This window comes from Syngnathus acus, chromosome 9, assembly GCF_901709675.1.
Source record: "Syngnathus acus chromosome 9, fSynAcu1.2, whole genome shotgun sequence".
NCBI classification, from domain to species: domain Eukaryota; kingdom Metazoa; phylum Chordata; class Actinopteri; order Syngnathiformes; family Syngnathidae; genus Syngnathus; species Syngnathus acus.
The window spans coordinates 3824980-3850405 of NC_051094.1; the positions used below are offsets into that span (position 1 = coordinate 3824980).

The window sequence follows — 25426 nt, forward strand, 5'->3', positions numbered from 1 at the left end:
ACGTCCACAATTTGGACGACGCACTTCGTCTTTCTCGCCTTTCTTCTTCAATGGCCGTCGCTAATTTCGCGCACGCGCAGTATGATTTCTTGGTGCCCGACAAGTTCCGTATACATTTCGGGTAACCGGGTCGACGAGGGATAAAAAGCGAGGTGGGTTTTGTGCACGCGTGGAAATTAGAACATTCGGACCGTCTGAAAGAACGATGGCGTCGCACGAGAAGCAAGTTTGGCGAGCGAGCGAGAAGATCGAGCGACTACGGCAGGACGACGACATTATCTTGGCGCCCATCGTGTTGCACATGCAAGGTGAAAGTCTTTCTGTTCAAATTCCAGAAAACACCTATTTTTTAGGTAAAGTGACCCGATATTGATTATATCGTAAATGCGGAACAGGTCATACATGCACGATGTTTTCCTCTACGTCAACACCACTTTGAACACCCCCACAGTGTCGGTGTGGGGCTAACACTCATTTCTTACAATACTTAATTTAACAACCTGTAAAAAATGGTTTCCAACAAAGCTTTGCATCAACGATCACTGCAAGAAATGTCAAAAGAACATATAACCTTTTGATTTGATTGGTGATTGATCTGCCTTGTGTCCTGCAGACATCCAACAGCTGATGGGTCGCCCAGAGGAAGTTCTTCTCTGGCCGCAAGTGGGGGGCTCCAGTTCAGCACAGGTGTGCCCACAGCCTCCCAACATCAAAGAGGAAGAGGACGAGGTGGACGTCAGTGAGCTGCCGCTAAGCATCGTTGTGGTGAAGAGCGAGGACGACGAGGACCACCCGCCCGCGAGCTCGCGGCTTGGCTTTCACGGTCCAAGCGGAGAGCCCCGTGAAGGCTCGCCTGTAGACGAGCTCCCGGCTCAGCTGGCGCAGCCCCAAAAAGCTTTGAGGATCTGTGCAGACCACCAAGGTGACGATAAATGCTTGAAAGGCTCCCGGAAGGACGTGAGGCCTCCCACGGCCGAAGATCGTTTCACCTGCTCTGTTTGTGGCAAAAGCTTCACCAAGGCTTATCAAAATAGACACATGAGAACCCACACGAGAGCGAAAACGTTTCGTTGCTCCGTTTGCGGCGAAACCTTTGCCCAGAAGGTCTCTTTGATTGTACACAAGGTAACGCACACGCTAGAAAATCCTTTCACTTGCTCAGTATGCAGCAAAATCTATTATATCAAAGACCATTTGAGTCGACACATGAGAACGCACACGGGGGAAAAACCTTTCGCTTGCTCCGTTTGCGGTGAAAGGTTTGCCCACAAGATCTCGTTAGTGGCGCACACAGCGACGCACACGGGGGAAAAACCCTTCGCTTGTTCCGTTTGCGGCGAAAGCTTCTCATATAAGCATTGTGTGACGAGACACATGAGGACACATACGGGGGAAAAGCCCTTCACTTGCTCTGTTTGCGCTCAAAGCTTTACGTACAAGGAGACTTTAAATTCTCACATGCAGACGCACACGGGAGAAAAACTCTTCACCTGCTCAGTTTGCGGCAAAAACTTTTGTTATAAGAACGGTTTAAAATCGCACGTGCTGACGCATGCCGGTGAGAAACCTTTCACCTGCTCACTTTGTGGTAAAAGCTTTGCTTATAAGAGTACATTGAAATCGCACGTAAGGAAACACAATGGAGAACAAACTTTTTAGCATTTTTCTCACAATTTTAGTTTGTACAGCCATTTGTTTAAAAAAAAAAGAGCATTTTCAATGTAAATTGTTTCTTTTTTAAAGAGAAGTATCTTTAACTTAATAAATAGTTTTTTCTTGTTGTTGACCCGAATCAGACCTGAGTGTAAAGTTTTTCTATTAATGGTCAGTTGGGTCTTTGAAAACCTTGATTACAGCATCCTTGAATTTGGAACTTTGAAATGCAACTGCAAATAGTTTCCCTTTGGTATTTTGTGTGTTTATTAAAGATTGTTTTGTCTATTTGTTAGTTTAGTCATATTTTTAATTCATTGCGGCCCACGTGTCGGGTCTTAACAAAGCCTCCAATTAATGACAGCTTAATGAAGTTCCACCTCTACAATTTATCTTGTATCAAATTGATTTTTGGGTGTGCGAATTGCAGTCTGTTGGATTAATTTCCCACTGCGTCGTTGATTTTTGTCACAAGATGGTAGCCGTACAACGTCATCGCAATGGATGTTCGGCAGCCGTAAAACCAGCATCATTGTCGAAAAAGGCGGAAGTCTATCCGCAGAACACAAGGTAAGGTTCAGACGTTGCCCTCGATGACGAGAACTACAGCGCGAGGTTAAAGTTGTGTTGAAGACAACACCGAAACGACAGACTGAAAATTGAAAAGGAAAATGACGTCGTCCGAGAAGACACTTTGTCGAGGGACAAATAAGTTCGAGCGACCGCAGGACGCCATTTTCCTGGCTCCGGTTGTGATGCACATGCAAAGTGATGGTACGTTCCATGTTTGATGTTCACGTGTTCAGTAGTCCGGTTGCGGCCCACCGTCCAGATACGGTATTGTTATGTGGTGTTACTTCCAAAAAATAAAGACTTAACAGTTCCCAGTGTGAATCCCACGATTCTTTGTTGTGATGTTGATGTTTAGGGGAACGTTTTAAGTGACGTACAGCTCTTACAAGGATCACCTTCAGACAGTCGAGTCTTTGCTGACTCTGGTCGGAAGGGAGGAATCGGCCTCAAAGTTATCCAGATGATCTTTGTGTGTTGAACTCACCTTGAATCGTGCTGTTTGTGTCTTACAGATGTGCAGCAGCTGATAGCTCAACATGAACAGCTTCCTCCGCAGACTCAAAGGGAAAGCTCCGGCTTGGAGCGTTCTCGGTCATCCCTTGTCGCAGAGGAACAAGAGGAAGTGCAGACTGCTCACGTCAAAGAGGAAGAGGAGGAGCTTGATGTGAACGAGCTGCCGCTGACTGTCATCGTTGTGAAGATTGAAGACGACGGAGATCACTCGCAGCTTGGAGGAGCACCACCTGGCACGCTCGCAGCTCCGCAGTCACACAGCGTCACCGGCCAAGAGCATTTGAAGAGCGACGCAGACTGCTCAGGGGACAACCAACACTCTAACAGCTCTGAAAAAGAGACAACCCTGAACAAGACAAGTAGTCCAACACGCAGGAGACATTGCAGGCGTCAGGAAGATTTTGCCGGCGCAGTCTGCGGCGAAACGTTTTTACATGAGACTATTTTGAACGCACACGTGCAGAAACACATGAGAGAAAGACCTTTTTGTTGCTCCGTTTGCGGACAAAGGTTTATTAAAAAGTCAGATATGACTCGACACATGCGGACAACACACAGAGGAGAAAAGCCGTTCCGGTGCACAGTTTGCGCGAAAGCGTTCACGCAGCAGATCAACATGGTCGAACACTTGAGAACACACACGGGAGAAAAACCTTTCACATGCTCCGTTTGTGACAAAAGCTTTTCCATCAAGACCTACTTGAACAAACACATGAGAACACACACGGGAGAAAAACCCTTCAGTTGCTCCGCTTGTGAGAAAAGCTTTACTAATAAGTCTGATTTGAACAGACACACAAGATCCCACGCGGGAGTCAAACCTTTCAGTTGCTCCATTTGTGGAGACACATTTGCAGTAAGGGCCTCGCTGCTTGCACACACATTAGCGCACACGGGACAAAAACATTTTACTTGCTCTGTTTGTGATAAAAGCTTTTCCATCAAAACCTACCTGAAGAAACACATGAGGACGCACACGGGAGGAAAACCCTTCGGTTGCTCCGATTGCGACAAGAGCTTTGCTAATAAGTCCGATTTGAACAGACACTCGAGGACGCACACTGGAGAGAAACCTTTCGCCTGCTCAATTTGCAGTAAACAATTTTGTTACAAGTACAGTTTGACTGCACATATGCTGACACACAACAGACAAGAAAATGTTTTGATTCCAACAATATAAAACGATGCAGTGATTGGGAAATAAATACAGATGTCGATTGTGTACTCGGCGTCTTTTTCAATAGTCACCAATTTCCAGGAGATAACATTTCGTCATCCCTTTTGGATTCACATTCCTTGCAATAAAGATTTTATTTGTGGCCTCGGTGAAGCTCTTTTCCTGGTCTCTCATTTTGAGCCACCTTCAATGCCAACGCAAGATGGCAACCACGCACCTTCTTTACTACCGCTGCAACATGGTTGTCACTGTCGTAAACCACCACAGAAGAAGAAAGTGCGGAAGTAGTTGGACTGCCGTCAATGTATTCTGCACGGCCTTTGAGACAGCGCGACAGAGACCAGGTGAAATTGAACGTAAAACTAAATGAAGATACCACAAGGAACTCATTTGCACGCGAGTCGAATAATATGTTTCGATTGTTTATCAGAACAATGGCGCTACAACGAAAACAGTCGGAAGCTGATGACGAGAATGGCATCGTGTTGTACATGCAAGGTCTGTCAACACGCACACCGGTCTTCTGCTTAATGTTGCACTTGCGACTAATGTTATCGTTTTTATTACTTCCATACTTTTTCTGTTAAACCCTTCTTTCTGTACTGTGACTTGACTATTTGCAATTTCCTAATACAATGACTCTCGCTTGATTTGAATGAATGCCATCATCTACATTGTAGATGACACCTATGTTAAAGAGGAAGAAGAGGATCCGTGGCCCCTTCACGTCAAAGATGAACAAGAGAATCAACAGTCCTTTCATGTGAAAGAGGAAATGACAGATCCAATGCCCGCCTGTGTGAAGGAGGAGGAGGACGCCGTTCACATCAGCAAGTTGTCACCGAGCTGCGTCTCTGTGGACCAACCCCCCGAGTGGTCGAAGCTTAATCATCAGAGCGCAAGTGGAGATGGACGTGGAGGGCCGTCACCGGACGACCTGTTAGCGCCTCTGTCGGAGAGCGACGACTTGGAAGAACCTTTGACTTGCGACGCAGACCACCAAGGCAAGCGGTTGAAATGCTCCGGAAAGAAGACAAATCTTAGCAACAAGGAAACGTCACAAACAAGCAAAAAACGTCTTCCCTGTTCAGTTTGTGGCAAAAGTGTTGCTCAGCAACATTTGTACAGACACATGAGAACACACACTGGAGTAAAACCCTTCAGTTGCTCATTTTGCAGTAAAACGTTCACTACAAAAGACCAAATGGAGTCACACACGAGAATACACACAGGGGAGAACCCTTTCAGTTGCTTGGTTTGCGCTAAAACATTCATCCAAAAGGCAAATATGATTCGACACATGAGAACACACACAGGAGAAAAACCATTTAGTTGCTCAACTTGCGGGAAAGCATTTGCCCTAAAAGAACATGTGGATTCCCACATGAGAGTGCACACGAGGGAAAAACCCTTTTGTTGCTCAATTTGTGGTCAAACATTCACCCTGAAAAAAAACCTAGCGCCACACATAAGAATACACATGGCAGGGAAACCTTTTAGCTGCTCGACGTGCGCTAAAACCTATTCTCGAAAAGACTATTTGGAAACACACATGAAAACACACACAGGAGAAAAACCCTTCTGTTGCTCCGTGTGCGGGAAACTCTTCACTCTGAAGCGAAACCTGGTACCACACATGAGAATACACACAGGAGAAAAACCCTTCCCTTGCTCAATTTGTGGAAAAAGTTTCACTCTCAAGCAAACCATGGAATTACACATGACAACACACACAGGGGAAAAACCATTCCGCTGCTCCTTGTGCGATAAAACATTCGCTGATAAGTCAAATATGAAATTGCACATGAAGACCCACGCGGGAGTTAAAAACTGTTAGTTGATCACTTTGTGGTTTTTGACTCCAAGTGAAGCCACACAAGCAAAGGAGAATGAATGTCTGATGGAAATTCTCCGCACTTTTCTAACATCCAAAGCAAGGTTATTTTCTTTAACGAAAATTAACACAACTCCAAAAAAATTGAGAACAAACTTTTTGTGAACAAACTCAAATAAAAATGCTTTTGAAATAATTGAAAAGTAAGGATTTATTTTTTATTTTATTTAAAAAAATAACTTTACTTTCGTGCTGGTCGTTCGTGGTGAGGCGTCTTCAATACCTCCTCAAGATGGCGGTCACATATTTTACATCGTTAACTGCTGCCGGGTATACACCATCGAAGAAGAAAAAAGCGGAAGTTGGTTAGGCTTCAAGACTCCACAAGTTGTGAGACGGCGACTCGGTCAAATCAAACGAGGGTAAAATAACAGGAAAAAGTTGTAATAATTGGTACGGGAGCGACTAATAAAACGTTGTGACTGTTCAACAAAGAAATGGCTTCGTGCGAGGAGAACGAGCGACAACAAAAACAACTGGAAGTTGCTGGCAAGAGTCACATCGCGTTCTACAACCAAGGTCTGTCCATTTGTACAATACATTTGATATTTTCGATATTAAAGAATAAAGGTATTCTCAGTGAACGTATTAATATCAATAAAATAAAAGCAACTCAGGATAGTTTTACCCTGACCAACACTGGACTGTAACTGCGGCCGACGTCTTAAAGACGGTCTACAAATAGTTTTACTGCATAGATAAAGTTGATAGCCAAAAGATGCTAAATTAATGTGTTGTATTTGGTGAGAGTTACGTTGTCTAATTTCGCCTTTTACTGGCGTCATGTTGCGAGAGAAATTGATCAGTCGCGTAGATAGTGCTGGGGTGGGGGGTGTACTTTCTTAATGACCACAATACCCCCCATTGTTCATCCCGTAAAGCGTTCAGAATACCTCCAGTAAAACAGAAAAGAATTATTTGTACCTGAGGCGTTCATTTGTGAAACATATCTTGAATTAACATTGCCCGCTCCAACACTTACTCTAGCTTGTATCACAAAAGGTTTTACCGTGGAGAACAAAACTCCACCACTTCAGTGCATCTTTTTCGGGCAGTGTAGTTTCGTGTTAATCTCATTGCACTTGCTTGTGCCCTGCAGACGTCCAGCAGCTGATTGTCCATCATGAAGAAGTGTCCCCTCGCTCCAGTTTCGAGCAGGAGGATCCTCGGCCCCTTTGCATTAAGGAGGATGAAGATCCACTGCCGCTCACCTTTCAAGAGGAAGAAACTGAGGAACAGCAAACTCATGTTGAAGACAAAGCGGAGGAGTCGCCACCACTGCGTATTAAAGACGAAGACAAGACGTATGATGTCAGCAAGTTGCCGTCGACCGTCATCTGCGTCAAAGACGAACCACCCAAGCAGGCGAAGTGTCATCATCCTCGTCGAAAGGGAGATTGCTGTGGAGGGCCGTCGCCGTACAAACTCTTAGCTCCGCTGTCGGACAGCGACGACATGGAGAGTGACGCAAACTTCGAAGGTGACGACAAACAGTCCAACCATCGAGCAGCTTCGCAAACACTTGGAAAACGTTTGACCTGCTCAGAATGTGGTAAACCCTTCACATCAACCCTGGGTAGCCACACACCATCGCACATGAACGAAAAACATCTCTGTTGCCCTTTGTGTGTGAAAACATTCTCTTTTAAGACACAAGTGGCACAACACATGAGAATCCTCACTGGGCAAAAACCATTCTGTTGCTCCGTTTGCAGTAAAACGTTCTCCAATCAGTCAAATATGGTAAAACACATCAGAACGCACACAGGAGAAAAACCCTACAGTTGCTCAGTGTGCGGTAAGAAATTCTCCCAAACGTCACACATGGTCACACATATGAAAATTCACACAGGAGAAAAGCCTTTTGGTTGCTCCATTTGTGGTAAACGATTCATACTGAAGCGAACCATGTTATCACACACGAGGATACACACAGGAGAAAAACCTTTTAGTTGTTCGGTTTGCGGTGAAACGTTTTCTCAAAAGCGTCAACTGGGGCAACACATGTCCGCGCACACAGGGGAACACCCCTTCACCTGTTCCGTTTGTGCAAAAACATTCACTCAAAAGCCAAATCTGGTATCACACATGCGAACACACACAGGAGAAAAACCTTTCTGTTGCCCAGTTTGTGGCAAAACATTCTCCAATAAGTCCAACATGTCAAAACACATGAGAACGCACACAGGAGAGAAACCCTTTTGTTGCTCATTGTGCGATAAAACATTCTCTCAAACGTCACACATGGCAACGCACATGAAAATGCACACAGGGGAAAAACCTTTTTCTTGCTCACTTTGTGAGAAAAGATTTACTCTGAAGCGTAGTATGGTTGCGCACATGAGAACGCACACAGGTGAAAAACCCTTTCGCTGCCTCATTTGTGGAAAAGCGTTCTCTCAAAAGCGGCAACTGGTACCACACATGAAAACACACACGGGAGAAAAACCCTTTTGTTGTTCATTCTGTGATAAAACATTCTCTCAGAAGTCACACATGGTGTCACATGTGAAAATACACACAGGAGAGAAACCTTACAGTTGCCCACTTTGTGGTCAAACATTCATTCAAAAACGTAGTTTGGTATTACACACAAGAACGCACACTGGGGAAAAACCCTTTCGTTGCACGTTGTGCACAAAGACGTTCTCTCATAAGTCCTGCGTGGCATCACACATGAGAATACACACGGGAGAAAAACCCTTTCGTTGCTCAGTGTGTGACCAGTCCTTCATTCAAAAACATAGTCTGACATCACACATGAGGACGCATACAGGAGAAAAACCATTCAATTGCTCCATTTGCGGTAAAGCATTCTCTCAAAAGCCACACCTGGCATCACACATGAGAACGCACACAGGAGAAAAACCTTTTGGTTGCTCAGTTTGTGGTAAAACATTCACCCACAAGTCCAACATGGTCAAACACATGAGAACACACACAAGAGAAAAAAGCTCGGTGAAAGTTGCGCTCACGGGGCCGATTTGACTGTACGCTTACGGACATGAAACAACTGCAAGTGAATGTTCCTAAAAGTGTAGTCCTCTGCAATATTGCTGTATCCAAAACATTGTCATCATTTCAATGTTATTCTTCTCCAGGTCTGAAAATTTCCTTCTAGCAATAGTGGTTTGGTGATTTTCCAAGTGTGGTACGCAAGCTCCCTCTGGTGGTAGATGAATGAATCACTGAATTCAATACAAATAAAATATACTAAAAATATTAGAATGTTATGCAAGGCTGTTTACACTTTGTTTTTAATTCAGTACTGTGCATTTTTTACTTTTCATTGACTTGTTTCATTTTGTACATCCACACACGCATGAGCTTGAAAAAGTAAATGTTTCGAGACGACAACGATCAATGGCGTGTACTCTGTCTAGTTCGGCCCTGTAGGTGGCAGTCATGCCCCATATATCAGGAGGTAAACTGCCGGAAAATAAATCATCCGTGACATTTGTCCTGCGCGAGTATCCGTACTAGAACACGGAAGCTGAAGCTTGGAGACGCTACACCATGACGTTCACCTAAATTATGTCGCGTTTAACGTGTGCTAACGCTTTTACTCATTCCACGTAGCTTCTATATAACGAACCAGCTAAAAATGAAGGTTTCAAACAAGCTACCGTTAGGTTAGCAGTTGTATTTATGGTGTTTTAAGCGAGGGTTGTCGTTAGCTAACTGGCTTGCTAGCTAAGTGGCTAACGAATGAAAACCCATACAAATTTAGTTGATTACTTTTAGCTTGTAACATGGTTCAAAACATGTTCCGGACCGGTTTCCTGGTTCGGGCAACACACACCGTGTTGACCTGGCTCATAACGCTGATTCTGTTTGTGCACAACACCGGTAAGTTGTTTTAAATGCGCACGAATTGGGTTGAAATACTTAAAAGTTGAGCTTTCCCTCTGTCCGTCTGGACGTATTGGTAGACAAATGGAGCGCACCCTCGCCAGAAACAACCTTATTTCTGACACCGGTTCTAGAACAGGTGCGCTCGATTTGCTCTTTCGACCGAGGAATTATATCAACGTTATTTTGTATTTTGGGCGCCCCAATACCAACCGAGTGGCCACAAATGAATGATTCCCCCTCGCCAACATGTCATTCCTTGGTCCATATGAAATAGATTGATAACTAATGACAAATGTATGAAATATTGCGTTAAATGGGGCTCTACTTTCTCTTGTGTTGAGATTTGCGCCAATGTGAGGAGCGCGGCGAGCTGACGGTTCCTGTGCTGTTCTTCCTGCTGGTGGTGTTGTCGGTGCTGTTGTACTTTGTCGTGTCTCTCATGGACCCTGGCTTTGTCCTCACCGACATTGTCAAGGTGACTTTATGGTGCACTAATGATGTTATGCATGTGTGAATAAAAAGTTTATTTCATGTGCATGTGTCATTTGCAGCCTGCAGATCTGGAAACCGAGTCCATGATGCCTCAGACTTCCACTTGCCGTCTGCGGCGTTGTGGCTTTTGCATGCTGCAGGTGAGAAACATTGCCAATAAAGATAAAATAGAAATATAAAAAAGATTATTTCAATTAATGTCTTAATTTGGCTTGGCATAGCATATCTTAGCGTCGTGAAGGGTAGCATTTTACATTGTTAGTTTTAAGCTAACCGGATGTAACTTTAAAAAAGTGTAGTTTGAAATATAGTTTCACTTCCTGTATTTGTGTTTGTTTTGCGAGCAGCAGCCAATGAGAGCCAAGCACTGTCCAACGTGCTCTCGCTGCGTACGTCGCTTCGACCACCACTGCCCGTGGATCGAGAATTGCGTGGGTGAGCGCAATCACCGCTGGTTCGTGCTCTACCTGATGGTGCAGTTGCTGACTCTGCTCTGGGCGCTACAGGTCGCTATGTACGTCACTCACGCACGCACATTCATGAAAAAAACAATCGACAGATTAACGTATTAGTAACTGCAGTCCTATATTGCACAAATGCATGTCAGCCAGTGATGCGTGCCTCTTGTGGGGTGTTCCAGCTCGGGCATTTCTCCCAGTCCCACTTGGGAGTCGTGGTTCCGCTCCAACGGCTTTCTCTTGGCAGCGCTGTGCGTAGTGGGCGTGTTCTCGGCGGTGGTGTCGGTGCTGCTGGGCTGCCACATCTACCTGGTGGCCATCAACTGCACCACTTGGGAGTTTATGTCCCGCCACCGCATCGCATACCTGAGGGAGTGCGGCGATGACGACAGCCCCTTCGACCGCGGCGTCCTCTGCAACTTGTGGGACTTCTTCTGCGTGTGCGGAGCCGTGACCTGGGAGCAGGTCTACCACAGGAAACCCCAGAATCCCGTTTGAGCGCCCTCAAGTCCAGAGCCGGGACTCCGGGATGCTCACGACTTTAACGACTAGAGATTCTCACGTTACTTTTATTCGAAAGCACAGTGCAGGTTCTGGCCTACCTGAATCGGCCAGCTCAATCAGACACGAAGTAGTCGTTCAGGCCAGCTGGATGAAGTCAGAGTTGGTTCCTCTTGTTACGTGAACCTTATTTTCAAACCCAACACACATTCTGATAAAACTGAAGTCAGCAGTTCAATTACACAGGAACTGTATCGAGCAAACAGGAAGTAGCCGAACCCAGGAGGAAGTAGATGAACCAAACAGGAAGTACACAGGAGCAGCAGGATTGATCACTTGTGAAGCGCTTTTCTACCTTTGGTACTCAAAGTGCTTCACACTGCTTCCTTGTAAACTTGATGATGATATGCCATCGGGAGCAACCGGGGGTTCAGTGACTCACTCAAAGACACTTCGGCATGGTCACAATGGCCGCGGTTGGGAGGCCACGGCTCTACGGCTGAGCCATGCTGCCCCAGAAGTAGATGAACAAGACACGCCAGTCAGAGACCAAGCAGTAAGTGTGTGTATGTATTTATTGAGGACAAGACGCCCAAAAAACAATGAGGTTGTGTTGTCGTTTACAGTCATTTGTTTATTCACACATGTAGCATTAATAGCAGTTTATAACAGTCAGCTAGGTTCCTTCCCGTGTTACCCCTTTTTTTTTTTTGGCATACCGAGACCATCACGAGGAATGTCGACATTTGACATATTTGAAATTTGAGCATGTCAGCTGTGTACTCTGATGATTAAATGACTTTCTAGTTTGCAGTATGGCTCTATTAGCATTTCTATGGCTTTTTTAATTGCTATTTTGAAACAAAGCTAACCAGGTACCATGCAGGAGTCATGGGAGTCATCCTGTGCGGTCACGGCAGTGGGCGGCACTCATCACAGTCAAGCGGTGACAGGAAGTGGCTCGGGGATCGCTTGGTCGCCTGCAAATAAGGGTCAACCATGCAAGGCGCAGAAGTCAAAGTCGGCAAAGGCCTCTTGCTGCTGGGCCGAGAGGCTGCCGGGTGTGGAGGGCGGAGATAAGACGGGCTGAAGGCGTGTGAAGTCGCTGTCGAAGTTGCTGACGTCCGCCGACGTCTTCAGGGACGGCAGGAAGGGCGGCGACACTTGCTTGGCTAGGAGGGCATCCCAGTCCACGTCCTGGAGGTCACCATGCAGTCAAAATCATCAAATGTAAGTTTAACACCACGCTGTAGTAAATAGACAGCTAACAATAACTTGCTATATTAGCTTGGTGTGTGATTTATTTATTTTTAAATACCTCAAAGAATGTCTCCCCTTTCAACTCGTTAGCGTCTCTCTCTCCGCTGCCGAGCCTCTTCAGCGGGTTCCTTTTCAACAGCTACAACGGACATAATCACTGACATCACGTAACGATTGGACACGCTTTAGTCGTGTTTACCTTCTGAATTATTGCCACAGCGTCTGGCGGAAGCGAGGGCGGATACGTCACATCGTCGTTGACGATGCTGTCAAACACTTCCTCCTCATCCTCACCCAGAAATGGCGACTTGCGGAGAGACACCATGACCAAAAATATAGTTAGGCTCACTTCATTATCTTAGTTTAAGCCCAAGCTTGCTGGAGCCCCGCTAACGTTTGTGACATGACATTCGGGCAACAGGGTAGTATTGGCACTTAAGAGGTAACTTCCCAGAAATCTGATTTGTTTCTTTGAAAGAGCTTCTGGCTTTGCTGTCGCATAACTCTGTAATACATTTGTTATAATAGCTCAAAAAATGCATACTAAGAGCATAATGTAGGGATAATTTTAGAACAATCTGATTGGTTGGTGAGTGCGTGTTATTTCTGTCAAAAATCTGACCTTGTAATAATCCTTTATAAAAATAGCTGCGTGAAATGTTATAACACTGTTATTATAGTGTCGAAATTCCTACAGCTGTAATTGCATTAATGATGATTATGTAATAACATTACAGTGACTACAGTTACTATGAAATATTCATATTTTATATATTAATAACTGTATGAGCAGCGTACTAACAGGACAATTTCTCAACGTTTGGACCCCCAAAACTGACCTCGCCCACCAGCATCTCGTAGATGAGCACGCCCATCCCCCACCAGTCGATGGCCCGTGTGTAATCGTCGTCGGTCAGTACTTCGGGTGCCAAGAACTCTGGCGTTCCGCAGAAGGTGGACGTGCGGTCCCCGTGACCGATGCCTGAAAAACAGAAAAATACTATCAATAACAAGCAGAAAGGAGTGTGAGGAAGAATCGAAGCTCTTGCCACCTTCTTTACAAAGTCCAAAGTCAGTCATTTTGACAAAGCCGTCGGCATCCATCAGCAGGTTGTCCAGTTTTAGGTCTCTGCGCTCACATGACGCACACAGTCAGACGGGTTGCATCCAAGAACGCTCGCCTCGGGCTTACCGATAGATGATGTGGTTGACATGGAGGAACTCCAACGCCAGCAACACGCAGGCCGAGTAGAATCTGCATGACAACAGCACAGTCAAGTCAAATCAAGCTACACTAAAAGTATTGCAAGCCATAGAAAGTATACGATATAGCTCATGTTTATTTCTATGGCGCTTTTACAAGAGCTATAAAGCGATATTGGAAAAACATGCTGATAATAACACGCTGATAATATTGCATGTATGTGAAAAATGACATGAATTATCTAATGAACAAATTGATTATTTGCGTGCGGCAAAATAATAGAAACTTTGTAGCACCCGAAAAAATGCAATCCAAAGTCAAGCCAAACGACACTCGAGGGAAACAAGGGTTGAGTAAAAGTGCAGGAGAGTGAAGTGAAAAGTACACGCACTGTACCGGGTCTGCTGTGGCGTGAAGGCTCGGTTGTGTATGTGCATCATGAGGTCTCCCCCGGGCAGGAAGTCCACGAGGAAGCAGACGTGCTCTCTGGTCTGAAAGCAGGCGTGCAGCTGCACCAGGAAAGGGTGACGCAGCGTCCTGATCAGCTCCAGGATCCGCTTCTCGCTCATCAGGCTGCACGGGCGGGCGGCCACGCAAAAGACGGTGCGGTGAAGCGCGACCGCGTGAACGCCTCGGACTGCCCACCCACCTGTCCACCTCGTCACGCCTGACCACGTCGCTCTTCTTCAAGGCCTTGACGGCGTACAGGCGCCCCGTGGACTTCATCTCGGCCAGCAGCACCTGAAGGCAACGCAGTCACCGGTTGACCCAGCTTCACGTACATCTTCTAAAACAACATGAGTTACGACAACTCCAAAGGTACGGCGACAACAATTGTAGTTACTGTTAGGCGACAATGACCACTTTAACAGATGCGACATTTACGACGACAACAGTTACGACTAGTTACAGTACAAACTGGCGCACATGGAGATTTGTTGTTCCCTTTTCAAACACAACATTGAGCTCGTGCTACCTTGCCAAAGTGACCTCTGCCCAGCACGGAAATGTAGCGCAGATCCGACGTGCGCAGCCTGAAACAGAACAAGCAGAAGACAACGTGTACATTGTGTTGCGACTTGTGTGTCAAGTGGGTTGTTGTGTATAATCCCATTTGTTGTTGTCGTGCGTGTGCGTGTACGTGTCCGTGCGCTTCTGTATTTATTTTGTTCATTATGTTTGCGCGTCAATGTTTTTGTCTCGTTTTTTTTTTCCATGTCTGCTTCAAGTTGGTTCTCGTGCGCCTGTTCTCGTGCAGCTTCTTATGTTTCTGTTTGTGCCTTCTTGTATTTCTACCCATGTGCGTTTGTGGGTGTTTCCATGTGAAATACATTAGTGTGTGTTCTTATGCATGTTGTTTGTTACGAGTACTTGAGAGCGGAGGCTGAGTGTCCTTGGCTTTCTTCTCTCCTGCTGAAGGACGACTGCCGATCAATCCATGAAATAACAATGTCAAACGTTTATTTCAGTCACTGTGATCTCCCCGGACACACACACATTGAAAAGTTGCTCACCGTCTGTTGCTGAATTGTTTCCGAGGTTTCATCACCATGTGAGGCATCGTCGTCATCTGGCGTCGCCTCGTGGTGGCCAGAAAGACCAACACTCGTTGGCATGCCACTAAACGAGAGCGGTGAGAGAAAAAAAAATCACATGCTCGTTGACTTTAGGTGTGACATTATCACACGTTGTGGGGAGGCCAGGACCACCTTGGCGGTTGGGACTGCGGCCTCGGCGGCCTCGGCGGCTGTGACTTGCACGGCTGAGGGGCGGAGTCAGTGGTGAAGGAGGCGTAACCGGGAAGCACGCTCAGCATCAGGTGAGCCCACGTGGAAAAGTTCACATTCAGCTGAGCCGCACGCAGAAAGTTCTTACCTTTACACACACACACAGATGATTATACGCGAGAGCTTGTGTGTGAGTGTGTTTGTGTGTGTGTTTACCTCTCTCTTTAGTGAAGATGCATTGCTGGCGTCGTAGTTTGTGCTGTCGCTCCACCACCGTGTCCACAAAGTTTAACTTTGAGCACAAGTAATCACAAACAGCCAATAACATTTCAATTGAATATATTATATTATTATAGCTTTCATTTCACATGTAGCTTGCATTTTCTTTTTTATTCAAATACCTGATGCCGAAAGGATTATAATACCACAACATCAATGCTATTTTCATTACCCAGTCAATGGCCACTCTGTGGACTAAATACTAAATTATGGAAATGTAAACTGGATCCTCCAAAGGTTCCTGGTTGTAGATTGACTTTACCTGAGCATGGAGGAGGCCTGTGGGTTCTAGACGCCACTCGAGTGCAGCGGCCTGGCCGTTGTCTTGGTCTTCCTGCCTCTGGTTCTGCTGCTCCAGGAGCTGGTCCAGGCGCAGGAAGCCCAGGGCGCACATCTTACCGCCATCCCGCCAAAACACCTCAACCTCCAACTCGCGACACTGTGCCGTCACCCCAAGTTCAAATGTTAATAAATAAGCAATAATAAGTACCTGTACATACATAGTGTGAATAAAAAGTCCACATATCTATTTTCAAGTGATAGGTTTTTAAGATGTAAAAAAAACTTCTTTTTTTTCCACCACTGATGTGACGGAAACCTTTGAAAAAAAATTCACAAGTGAGATAATGTTTAAATTTTGATTTCGTATCATGTTTTTTTGTTGTTGTTTTTTTACAAAATGTGAAGAGTGTGACTGTAAGTAGCATCCTATGTGGACTTACCCGCTCCAACGTAAGACAGAAAGTCTGATCCCAGGACAGCCTGCCCGCTGCAACCCAGCGCGTCCTGCCAACCACTCTGCCGTCTAGCCTCAAGGTGGCGCTCGCCTCTGCGAGACGAAAGTCACCGTTTGTCGAAATCAATAAGTGTAACGTGCATGTAGTTATAATTTATAAGGGGGGGGGGGGGGGGGGGGGGGGGGATTACAATCAGACACAAATTAAGACAAAATTTGACCAAGTAAAAATATCCATGATGAAGTCCAAATTTCATGCATAAAAAGGTCCTGAAAATGAAGCAAAACATTTCTACTAAAACTTATAAATCATCTCACCAGACGTTGTGTCATCAGCAGCCGAGATCAAATCTTCACATCCGAGCAATCTGACCTCCAACCTTCCTGAAAAAAATAAATAAAAATCAAACTCATGACGTTGCTGTATTTGATGTATAAAGCGTCAATCCATTTTTTTTTTTTTTTTTCATGCTCGATGCTTTCCAACCTGTCAGCGCTGCGGGTCGCCTGGATAAGATGGCCGCCGAGCACGGACCAGGGTCCGAGTGGGCGTCGCTCCCACCTTCCGTGATCCCGCTGTCGTCCCTCAGACACGCCTTCACGGACGCCCGCAGCAGACGCAAGCGCTGGGACGAGTAGTCGCGCCGCATCTCAGCCTGACGTCAAAAGACACCATCGATGACGTCCCGTCATGGCCACAAGATCCCCGCCCGCCGTTCCGAGCACCTCCATCGTACCTCCCAACGAGCTTCATGGTCCGGTGAGGACACGGCGTCCACTTGAGCCAGCACGTCCTCGGCCAGCCGCAGGGCGTCGTGCTCGCGCTGCGTGTAGTGACGCAGCTCAGCCAGGCGGACATCCGCCTTGGACGTCTCTGAAGAATGAGCCATAAATACGTATTGCACTTGAACGCATCTCGACTGCGCTGAAAGTCCTGACAACGGCATGAAAATATGTCGTCAACCACTTTGCATAATTGCCAAAGTCATGTTTATGATTTTGGACAAAAAAAAACAAAAAAAAAAACAATCATTTTTAGAAGAAATGTGATTTTTTTTTTTTTTTTTTTTTATACTGTAACAATAACTTCAATCAGCTACATCATGTGACTCCCTATCTCCGTTGCAACCTGCTAATGACTGCCGACGCTCTGTGACATTCGAAGCTCGTTCACCTGTAAAGGTTTTACTACTTGTTAGCTTCATCCTAAAATTTCATCTCCTATCCCGACCATTTTAGGAGCAGCGTATGTTAATATCATGTGTTTGTCATACTGTTTTCAAGACCTTGCAGACCTTGATTCGTTGTGGTGTTTGCTTCTTGGTCGTCTTGTTCACTTAGGGCCTGCGCCACTTTGATGATGTGCAAGCGGAGAAGCTTCATCTTGGAGCGGCTGTCCTGCAACATCTGCTGAGCCGTGGAAAACATTGGCGCAATCCTGGGGACCAGCCAGTTCAGGACACACAAAGGAAGGTGTCTCATGAAGTCAAGATTTGCTTTCAGGTACAATCCTTAAACTGGAATTACCTCATCCAATAGCTTTTTCGTTGTGTTTGATTTGTCAATCAGGTCTTACGTTGCTAAGCTACAGGTATCTTCTAACTGCCTTTCAGGTACCGTATGAAAGTGTCAATTTCCTTCCACTATGTATCTTTTACTCCCATTTTAAATCAAAATCGGGTCTTGCGTAACTTTCAGGCGCTGTCTGAAAACATTCTTGCGTTGTCGGTCAGTTCTCCATACAAGTCTCGATTTACGGAAGGCCGGAAATCGTAACTTTTCTCAACTGAATGTCTAATCATTGCATCTATCAATCTGTCAACCGATCAAGCTCTGCTGTGGCCTTCAGGGACAGTCTTAAATGATAGTTTTCCTCACGCAAAATTGTTTGATTACCTTTTTATCCTTCCAACAAGACTTGTACTGCCATTAGTGACAGTCCCAAATCGTAGTTGACCGAATCAGGAACAATCCAAAATCGTAACTTTGCTTGCAATGGTTTCATTTCATCTCTCAATCAAGTCTTTTAGCTCCTTTGGGAACTGTCTGAAATCGTGATTTTGCCCTTAAATAAACACTGACACACAGACACACACACACACACAAATGGACACAAAATGTCATACGTAATAAGAAGAACGTGTGTATGGATAGCCCACCTCTTAGTGTTGTTGTTCTTGACTAAGAATGTGTCATCATCCTCCGACAGAACAGTCCTGCCTCTCCACCTTCACTCTCCTTGAAAGCCTCCTCCTCCCCTTCCTCCTCCTCCTCCTCCTCTTCCACTTCCATCCCGTCTGCCTCCTCGCATCCCGCCGCATCCGCTTCCTGCTGCATCTGACAACACTGCCAAAGCTAATCTGCTCCCCTTGAGGGAGAGGAGGAGGAGGAGGAGGGAGCGCAGGAGGAGGAGTGAGGAAGGGAGGGAGGAGTTCTGCAGGGTGCCATCACTGATCTGGGCTCGGTCGGAGTTCACGTGTTCACATGCAGATAGGCCAGCAAATGATGGGATAACTCATTAGCGACACCCTCTAATGGCAGAGCAGCAACACAAAAAAAACCACTACTAATAGGAATATAATTCTCATTTTGGATTTTGACGAACCAGAAACATGTATGAAGCTGTGGAAAATGTTTATTTTATTGTAATATGGTTTTATGAAGTGTCTATGTAAACACACACACACGTACACACAATAAAACCATAGAATTAGAATTTAAGGAATTAAACTGTGCCTCAGGTTGCAGTAGTTTTAATGGTTTTGTGCTGGGCCTTGCGGTGTGTGCACGTTGGCCACCAGGGGGCAGTAAAATACAAGTATGTACCATTCTTCAAAGTTGATGAAACAGAAAATCGTCGCGACGTAGCAGCAAATAACAATGGGGGTTTTTTTTCAAACAAATTTTAATCAAATTTACTTTGGTGCAATTGTTCTGTTGAACGTTTATGTGCGAAACAGCAGAATTGCAGAATTTTAAAGTCCTTTTTTCTCCCACGTTCAAGTTATTTTTAAGAACCAATTGCTTAAAGCGTCCCTTCGGGGACAGCCTGAAGCCATAGCAAACGAAGTATTACGGTGATGTATTTTGCCACATTTTGTTGTTTCTATTCTAACGGCATAGATAATCATAAAGTCAAGAGAGGAAACAGGCATGGTTTGTTTATGTATAGGCCAAAATATGACCACTTGTGTCTGAAAATGTCATTTTATCTAGTTGGTCGGGCGTGACTATCACGGACAGCCTGAAATCATAACCATCATGCCGATTTGTGCAGTAATCTAACATATTTTTCTACATCTTGGTGAAACTAATTGAAGTTAGTTTTTAAAAGTCATTGTAGGAAGTGGTAGGAAGCGTGACATGTTTTAAAGTCGCTACTTCAAAGCCTCTTTATAGTTGGCTGATCAAATGTGGCCTTCACGGACAACCTCAAAGCACAGGCACCTCTGAATTTGAACTTTAGCGTAAGTAACGGGCTGTATGAGCACGTGGAAAGTGACTGACGAATATAATTAACGTGACCACTTTAAAACTACAAAGTCTTTTTACAATTAGGCTTTAAATGCAGCCCGCGGCTGACAAGCGCCCTTAAGAAGCTTAAAGGGTGGCACCGGCAGGGATCAAGTCGATAAAAGACACGTTTGACCCAAGGAGGTTGACTTGGCGGGGGGGGGGGGGGGAGCGTCGGCCATTCCATTGGGTGCGATTTGACCGGGTCGAAGGATGCTCGGATGGTGCCCTATTTTGAGAGGCGGAGTTTGCCAGACCTCGCTGGTGGGCAGGCGGCAGCAGCGAGTGGGAGGCGGGCTCGTGAGGCTTCTGATAGTTGTGCGCGATACTAAAACATTTGCTATCGATCCGATCCCACACCGTCTACGTCTACCCATCGTTATTCGTAATTTATGACAATTTTGATGTTTGCTTAATATTTTTGCTTCATTCATGATGACATGATGACTTTATTTACTTGTGTTATGATTAAAAAAAATCCCTGACAGTTTTGGGGTTATATGATTATTATCGGTATATAGAAAACATGTATTTTCAGAATAAAAAAAATATTTGTGCAGGAAAAAAAGAGCAGAGAAACTCTTTACATACATTGTCAATATTTTAGTTAAGCGCATAAAATCCTCACTCAGGAAAAAAAAAAGGTAAAACTACTAAGACAAATAACTTCATGTCCCTTTCTGAGCCACTTATCCTACAAATGATCAGCAGAAGCTGAGGGCAGTCAGATAACTAAAAATGACAAGTCAAACTGTTTTGATCAAAGTTTAATTTTGGAATGAATTACAATTCATTGTAATACCAACTTTATGATGACTGGTATCCGTCAATATCAAGCGCAACGTTGTAATCGACGTTTTGTATCGATCCCAGCAGCGCCTCCTATCTTACTTTGTGCGAGCTCGTCCTCGTTCACTCACATTGTGTGTGCGCGCACGCCAGCAGCACGTTGGTGGCTTCCCCCCCCCTCATCTCGCCTCAACTTTACGCCCATTGAGTCGCGCTCTCGCTCTCTCTCGAGAACAGAACCCCCTGCAACCCCGACCCGGCTTCTTATTATTTGCTCCCCTCGCGACCAACCATGTCGGCCTCGGCGGCAAAAGTGAGTAAAAAGGAGCTCAACTCGAACCACGACGGAGCGGACGAGACCTCCGGTAAGCGTCATGGCGGCCTCCTTGTTTCACCGCCATTTTCCCCCCTCACTTTCTTCCCCGCAACGCATTTTCCACGCGTGGTCTCTTCTCGCTTTTATTGCCGTTCCTCGTCTATTGTTGGCATTGCCACACGTTTGTGTTTGGATTCGACAATTTTGTGTCCGCTTGTCGGCATCGTGGCTCGTTTTGTTAGCTTAGCGTGCTGTTGTCGGGCACGGGGGAAGCCATGTTAGCTTTCCCCCCGTTTCTTTTCCTCCTCCATTTAGCATCGTTAGCTGGCGTTTTTGCCTCGCGAGTTGGCCTCGCGCGCATTTACTTTCATGTTCCTCGCGATTTTGAAACGGATTGTGACGTTCCACAAGCGCCCAAATGAAAGTAGTCCCTTTCAAATATTTGCGTTTTACTCACAAGCGTGTGTGCTAGCGTGTTGTTGTTGTAGCGGTTACCTAACGCTATTCCATCGACGTTTTTGGTTGCGTTTGAAAGCCATTTGAAAGAAGAAAACACGTAAATTACACGTTAGGAGTTTTTGGGGGGACGATGGGGATTTGGGGCTTAATGAAAAATTTGAGGGCTTCTCGTTCGCTAGCTAGCCCGCACGGCTGCGTTGCGCTCAACTGTCGAGTTGTGTGTCCCACATTTAAACCACGCGGCCTCGGAGGCGGCCAGCAGCCGGCAGGAAACAACGAGCCACAAGTCCCGCGATTGGCCCTGAACGCAACTCTGCACCACAATGTCGGACTTCCAATGTGATTTCTCGAGAATTCGAACGTGGTTTAGTTTGAGCAAATGTACAAAGTAGCTCTGCCTCCCCCCAATCCATTTTTACCTCTCGTGCCAAATACTAACGTTTTGCAATCTTTTGTTTCCCATCCGACAGAAAAGGAGCAACAGGAAGCTATTGAACACATTGATGAAGTTCAAAATGAAATCGACAGGTAATGTTAATTGTGTAGCCTTGAGAAAACTCCTTTGTTTCTTTGGCGTGACCCCCCCCCCCCCCCCCCCATTTTGTGTCACAAGCTCAGCCAAATCATTTGATCGAAATTTTAAAAAAGTGTACTTTTAAAAGTGACGTAATAACATTTTACGCACAAATGTCATTATATATATTTTTTTAAATGTCTAAATAATTACAAAAAGTAAGAACTGAAGTCTTAAAAAAAATTTTTGAACGCATGATATTATTTTCATTTTTAAAAAAGCCTTTTTTGTGAGCAGGTTGAACGAGCAGGCCAGCGAGGAGATCCTGAAAGTAGAACAGAAGTACAACAAACTCCGCCAGCCGTTCTTTCAGAAGAGATCAGAACTGATCGCCAAAATCCCCAACTTTTGGGTCACCACATTTGTCAACCATCCACAAGGTCAGGACCCCGAGCAGTGCGACCCGACGGCCTGCTGATTTTATTTTTGCTTTTATTGAGCATCTTTTGAATTTTTGTCTCCCAAAGTATCCGCCCTACTGGGGGAGGAGGATGAAGAGGCGCTTCACTACCTGAGCCGAGTGGAGGTGACAGAGTTTGAAGACATAAAGTCAGGCTACAGAATAGATTTTGTAAGTACATCTTGAAGCCCTTCTCACACTTGGCACAAAACGAAGGCGCAGTTGACATTGCTTGCGTTTCTTGCAGTATTTCGACGAGAACCCGTACTTCGAAAACAAAGTCCTTTCCAAAGAATTCCACCTGAATGAGAGCGGCGACCCGTCTTCAAAGTCAACGGAAATCAAATGGAAATCGGGAAAGGTAAGTCCCAAAATGCCGATATGCATTATTTGTGGGGGTCCCTCTATGTATTTTTTCAGTCCTACTGAATCATCAAAATGATTTGTATACTGAATAATAGGGGTGGACAGGTACTGAGATCAGGTATTGGTGTCGGGCAGTTGCTGGCCTTGTTGTAAGGTATCAATACCAGTCACCAATATTAAAGACAATTTTTTTTGTGAAGTCCTCAGCTGAAATTGGCTGCGGCAGTTTGACACATGGGTGAATCATTCTCATCAGAAAGAACAGTTTGTTTCCTTACATTTTTTTACCATTGTTGGAATGAAATTGAACACGTCTAAAAAAGTATTGGTGAGTACTCGGAGTAAAAATTGTTCTGATATTGGTCTGACAAAAGTGGTGTCAAACATCCCCGCTGAATTAAATAACATTTCTCTTTTTGAGTCCCTTAATTGTCACAAAAATCCAAAGGCAGACTCTAGACAGATTTGCGCACACGCTTGTGTGTAATAGATATAATCTTTATCGGCAAATTAATATCGTAGCGATTTTGCTGCACAGATAAATGGAATTTTGGATGTGTGTGTTTCTGGCAAGGACTTGACCAAACGCTCCAGTCAGACGCAGAACAAAGCAGGCCGCAAGAGGCAACACGAAGAGCCCGAGAGCTTCTTCACCTGGTTCACCGACCACGCTGACGCCGGCGCTGACGAGTTGGGTGAGGTCATTAAGGACGACATCTGGCCTAACCCGCTGCAGTACTACCTGGTATGTTCCCCCACCACACACACGCACACACACGAAAATTGGTGTTAAATCGGCATTGCTGTCATTAGGTCCCTGACATGGACGACGAGGAGGGCGAAGGCGAAGAGGACGAAGAGGATGAAGAAGGCCTGGAGGACATCGACGAGGAGGGCGACGAGGATGGAGAAGACGACGACGATGATGATGGAGAAGATGGAGAGGTAGCAAGCGAGTCATTTCTTTTGCCGGTTGGTAGATGGATGGATAGATCGATATGACTAACTTGGCTGTTTTCCCCACGTAGGACGACGAGGGAGAAGACGACTGAAAAGCCCGGGCGTGTCCTCCTCACCTTTCTAGTCCCCATTTGCTTTATCAATTCATGTTCGGGAGCAAAGGTTTATTTTTGCTGTTCATTTTGTTTTTGTCGTTGTTTTATTAAGTACATGCGTGCGCTTCATTTTTGACATTCGGACGCCCCCTCCTTCTCCTCCTTCACCCGCGGGTTCCGTTTCGATCTCTAAGAAAAGGCCGGCGGCACTTTTTCCTCCCCCAATTGTGAGTATACGTACCAACACAAACAACCCTTGGGGTTCATCTCTCCTTGCTCTCTTGTTGAAGATATTACGTAATAAAAAAAATAGAATTGTAGAATTTGAAGACACTTCCCACAGATGTGCTCCTGTTTTCAGGTGTGGTAAGAAGCCATGGTGTAGTCACCTTAGCACTAGAAGACCTCATTCTCTTTTTTTTTTTATTTTTATTTTTTTTTTTTTACTTTTCATTTTTGGAAGATTTTTTTTACCCCCAACAGCTCATTCCTTTCATGCTAAGAGGGAGGGGAGGCATGTTGGCTACTAGTATGGGGGGGGCTAAGTGCACGGGGAGGGGGGTGTAAGATTCGTTATTTTGACACCATTTCTATGGGACTTATTTTTTTGTTGTTTTCATTGTATTGTTTTACAGATATCCATGGAATTTGAAATGACATTTTTAATAAAGAACAAAATGGGAAAAAAAAGCTTGTAAATTTTGGCCCCCACAATGGTCACTTCATGGATATTTAAAAGAAAAAACAGCTTCACCTTTTTTTCCGCTTGGCAGTGGGGAAAGAAACTGTTTGAGGTGTAAACTTACTTTTTGATTCAATAATAAAATGTTCATGTGTATATACCTGTGTGTGGGAGTGTTCAAACACAGTAGGTCATCTGATGAAGGAACTTGGAGTGATCTGCAGGCTGGAGGCAAAGTTTTCTCTTTGCAGGCGATCTACGATGAGACCTTGAACATGAACGGTGTGACGGTGATGGGACAAGAGCTCGCCTGGTAGGCCCAATTTAGAACAACAGCTGCTCAGCTACAAGATCACTTTGGGGTGCAATAACTTCCATCCGTTAATATTTAAAAAATGTTTCGGTTTTATAAAATAGTAACTTTGTTTTTGAAATGTCTATTTTTTGCAGGTTAAAATACAAACCTGACCTGAATGCAGTTTCCCCCCTAAAAAATCTTAAATCAAACTTTGGATAAGACTTTTTGAGTTACTTTAAAAACAATTTTCTGTCGTCATCGTTCCAGTTTGTGTTATACTCAAGGACAGTCTAATTTTGTTTAATCTTTTTGAAATAATCCCATTAATACTACATGCACTACACCGCGGGCATATGGCCCCGGGAACCAGGAGAAGTGCCTCCCTGCAGGCCATGTTCCCCCTGCGGAAGGTGACCACTTCAACCTGAAGGCCATGTGGGTTCTAACATCTGTACGTGTAATCGCCGACCCAAGATTAGCGTGGTTGCGGCCGGACAACGCCATGCGGTGATGGTTACCCGAGCCGGAGGCCAGCTTGTGTCCGTATGCCCCACACAGAATGAGGGCATCGGCGCTTCCCCTTTGTGTCGACACACTACGCGGCTGGCTGGCACACGGCGGCCACAAGTAGCATTATTTTCCATTTTTTGAT

General features: G+C 45.2%; 7 protein-coding genes and 2 long non-coding RNA genes across 12 annotated transcripts; 8 read left to right on the forward strand and 1 right to left on the reverse strand.

Annotated features, from left to right (window-relative positions):
* Positions 1–175: 175 nt before the first annotated feature.
* On the forward strand, positions 176–1941 carry LOC119127243 (gastrula zinc finger protein XlCGF8.2DB-like). Its single transcript, XM_037259124.1, has 2 exons — positions 176–308; positions 614–1941. The coding sequence occupies exons 1-2, from the start codon at positions 206–208 to the stop codon at positions 1657–1659; spliced, it is 1149 nt and encodes a 382-aa protein (XP_037115019.1). The 5' UTR covers positions 176–205; the 3' UTR covers positions 1660–1941.
* A 266-nt stretch (positions 1942–2207) lies between these two features.
* Positions 2208–3961, forward strand: LOC119127228 (gastrula zinc finger protein XlCGF52.1-like). 2 transcript variants are annotated; one of them, XM_037259097.1, is made up of 2 exons: positions 2208–2427; positions 2739–3961. In XM_037259097.1, exons 1-2 carry the CDS (start codon positions 2325–2327, stop codon positions 3917–3919), a joined length of 1284 nt encoding a protein of 427 aa, XP_037114992.1. In that variant the 5' UTR covers positions 2208–2324; the 3' UTR covers positions 3920–3961. The 2 variants fall into 2 exon arrangements, with proteins under 2 accessions (XP_037114992.1, XP_037114993.1); XM_037259098.1 differs by having other exon boundaries at positions 2208–2421.
* A 220-nt stretch (positions 3962–4181) lies between these two features.
* LOC119127181 (gastrula zinc finger protein XlCGF57.1-like) lies at positions 4182–9043 on the forward strand. Of its 2 annotated transcripts, none has more exons than XM_037258999.1 (3): positions 4182–4260; positions 4347–4414; positions 6910–9043. In XM_037258999.1, the coding sequence occupies exons 2-3, from the start codon at positions 4351–4353 to the stop codon at positions 8796–8798; spliced, it is 1953 nt and encodes a 650-aa protein (XP_037114894.1). In that variant the 5' UTR covers positions 4182–4260; positions 4347–4350; the 3' UTR covers positions 8799–9043. The 2 variants fall into 2 exon arrangements, with proteins under 2 accessions (XP_037114894.1, XP_037114893.1); XM_037258998.1 differs by lacking the exons at positions 4182–4260; positions 4347–4414 and adding exons at positions 6092–6172; positions 6246–6329.
* On the forward strand, positions 4572–5944 carry LOC119126847 (zinc finger protein OZF-like). Its single transcript, XM_037258312.1, has one exon. The coding sequence runs from the start codon at positions 4572–4574 to the stop codon at positions 5751–5753; it is 1182 nt and encodes a 393-aa protein (XP_037114207.1). The 3' UTR covers positions 5754–5944.
* A 225-nt stretch (positions 9044–9268) lies between the features above and the next one.
* zdhhc12b (zinc finger DHHC-type palmitoyltransferase 12b) lies at positions 9269–12714 on the forward strand. Of its 2 annotated transcripts, XM_037259174.1 has the most exons (7): positions 9269–9659; positions 10007–10140; positions 10217–10297; positions 10505–10671; positions 10798–11672; positions 12003–12346; positions 12596–12714. In XM_037259174.1, exons 1-5 carry the CDS (start codon positions 9563–9565, stop codon positions 11111–11113), a joined length of 795 nt encoding a protein of 264 aa, XP_037115069.1. In that variant the 5' UTR covers positions 9269–9562; the 3' UTR covers positions 11114–11672; positions 12003–12346; positions 12596–12714. The 2 variants fall into 2 exon arrangements, with proteins under 2 accessions (XP_037115069.1, XP_037115068.1); XM_037259173.1 differs by having other exon boundaries at positions 10798–12346.
* On the reverse strand, positions 11727–18576 carry LOC119127178 (serine/threonine-protein kinase N2-like). Its single transcript, XM_037258992.1, has 20 exons — positions 18482–18576; positions 17618–17760; positions 17060–17196; positions 16810–16978; positions 16641–16706; positions 16309–16415; positions 15849–16025; positions 15524–15599; positions 15290–15455; positions 15095–15200; positions 14952–15004; positions 14557–14614; positions 14230–14321; positions 13977–14153; positions 13569–13631; positions 13429–13505; positions 13216–13358; positions 12576–12683; positions 12435–12515; positions 11727–12313 (listed from the first exon to the last, which is right to left on the reverse strand). Exons 2-20 carry the CDS (start codon positions 17748–17750, stop codon positions 12110–12112), a joined length of 2193 nt encoding a protein of 730 aa, XP_037114887.1. The 5' UTR covers positions 17751–17760; positions 18482–18576; the 3' UTR covers positions 11727–12109.
* On the forward strand, positions 14042–15764 carry LOC119127319. Its single transcript, XR_005098792.1, has 3 exons — positions 14042–14183; positions 14272–15399; positions 15536–15764. It is a non-coding gene; the product is annotated as an uncharacterized LOC119127319 (long non-coding RNA).
* Positions 16955–18883, forward strand: LOC119127324. Its single transcript, XR_005098797.1, has 2 exons — positions 16955–17082; positions 17664–18883. It is a non-coding gene; the product is annotated as an uncharacterized LOC119127324 (long non-coding RNA).
* A 1846-nt stretch (positions 18884–20729) lies between these two features.
* On the forward strand, positions 20730–24274 carry LOC119127272 (protein SET). Its single transcript, XM_037259169.1, has 8 exons — positions 20730–20989; positions 21870–21927; positions 22211–22353; positions 22441–22544; positions 22621–22734; positions 23314–23484; positions 23553–23684; positions 23768–24274. The coding sequence occupies exons 1-8, from the start codon at positions 20917–20919 to the stop codon at positions 23789–23791; spliced, it is 819 nt and encodes a 272-aa protein (XP_037115064.1). The 5' UTR covers positions 20730–20916; the 3' UTR covers positions 23792–24274.
* Positions 24275–25426: the final 1152 nt, after the last annotated feature.

Bases quoted from the DNA above. Each gene is read 5' to 3' on its own strand.
- LOC119127243 (XM_037259124.1), top strand. From the start codon at position 206: ATGGCGTCGCACGAGAAGCAAGTTTGGCGAGCGAGCGAGAAGATCGAG. The intron at 309-613 runs GTGAAAGTCTTT...TGTGTCCTGCAG, and splicing joins CATCGTGTTGCACATGCAAG to ACATCCAACAGCTGATGGGT.
- LOC119127228 (XM_037259097.1), top strand. From the start codon at position 2,325: ATGACGTCGTCCGAGAAGACACTTTGTCGAGGGACAAATAAGTTCGAG. The intron at 2,428-2,738 runs GTACGTTCCATG...TGTGTCTTACAG, and splicing joins GATGCACATGCAAAGTGATG to ATGTGCAGCAGCTGATAGCT.
- LOC119126847 (XM_037258312.1), top strand. From the start codon at position 4,572: ATGAATGCCATCATCTACATTGTAGATGACACCTATGTTAAAGAGGAA.
- LOC119127181 (XM_037258998.1), top strand. From the start codon at position 6,248: ATGGCTTCGTGCGAGGAGAACGAGCGACAACAAAAACAACTGGAAGTT. The intron at 6,330-6,909 runs GTCTGTCCATTT...TGTGCCCTGCAG, and splicing joins CATCGCGTTCTACAACCAAG to ACGTCCAGCAGCTGATTGTC.
- zdhhc12b (XM_037259173.1), top strand. From the start codon at position 9,563: ATGGTTCAAAACATGTTCCGGACCGGTTTCCTGGTTCGGGCAACACAC. The intron at 10,141-10,216 runs GTGACTTTATGG...TGTCATTTGCAG, and splicing joins TCCTCACCGACATTGTCAAG to CCTGCAGATCTGGAAACCGA. The intron at 10,672-10,797 runs GTACGTCACTCA...GGGGTGTTCCAG, and splicing joins TGGGCGCTACAGGTCGCTAT to CTCGGGCATTTCTCCCAGTC.
- LOC119127178 (XM_037258992.1), bottom strand. From the start codon at position 17,750: ATGTTTTCCACGGCTCAGCAGATGTTGCAGGACAGCCGCTCCAAGATG. The intron at 16,416-16,640 runs GTGAGATGATTT...TTCGTCTCGCAG, and splicing joins TGCTGATGACACAACGTCTG to AGGCGAGCGCCACCTTGAGG. The intron at 12,684-13,215 runs GTCAGTTTTGGG...TCTCTCCGCAAG, and splicing joins ACGAGATGCTGGTGGGCGAG to TCGCCATTTCTGGGTGAGGA.
- LOC119127272 (XM_037259169.1), top strand. From the start codon at position 20,917: ATGTCGGCCTCGGCGGCAAAAGTGAGTAAAAAGGAGCTCAACTCGAAC. The intron at 20,990-21,869 runs GTAAGCGTCATG...CCCATCCGACAG, and splicing joins CGGAGCGGACGAGACCTCCG to AAAAGGAGCAACAGGAAGCT. The intron at 22,545-22,620 runs GTAAGTACATCT...CGTTTCTTGCAG, and splicing joins CAGGCTACAGAATAGATTTT to TATTTCGACGAGAACCCGTA.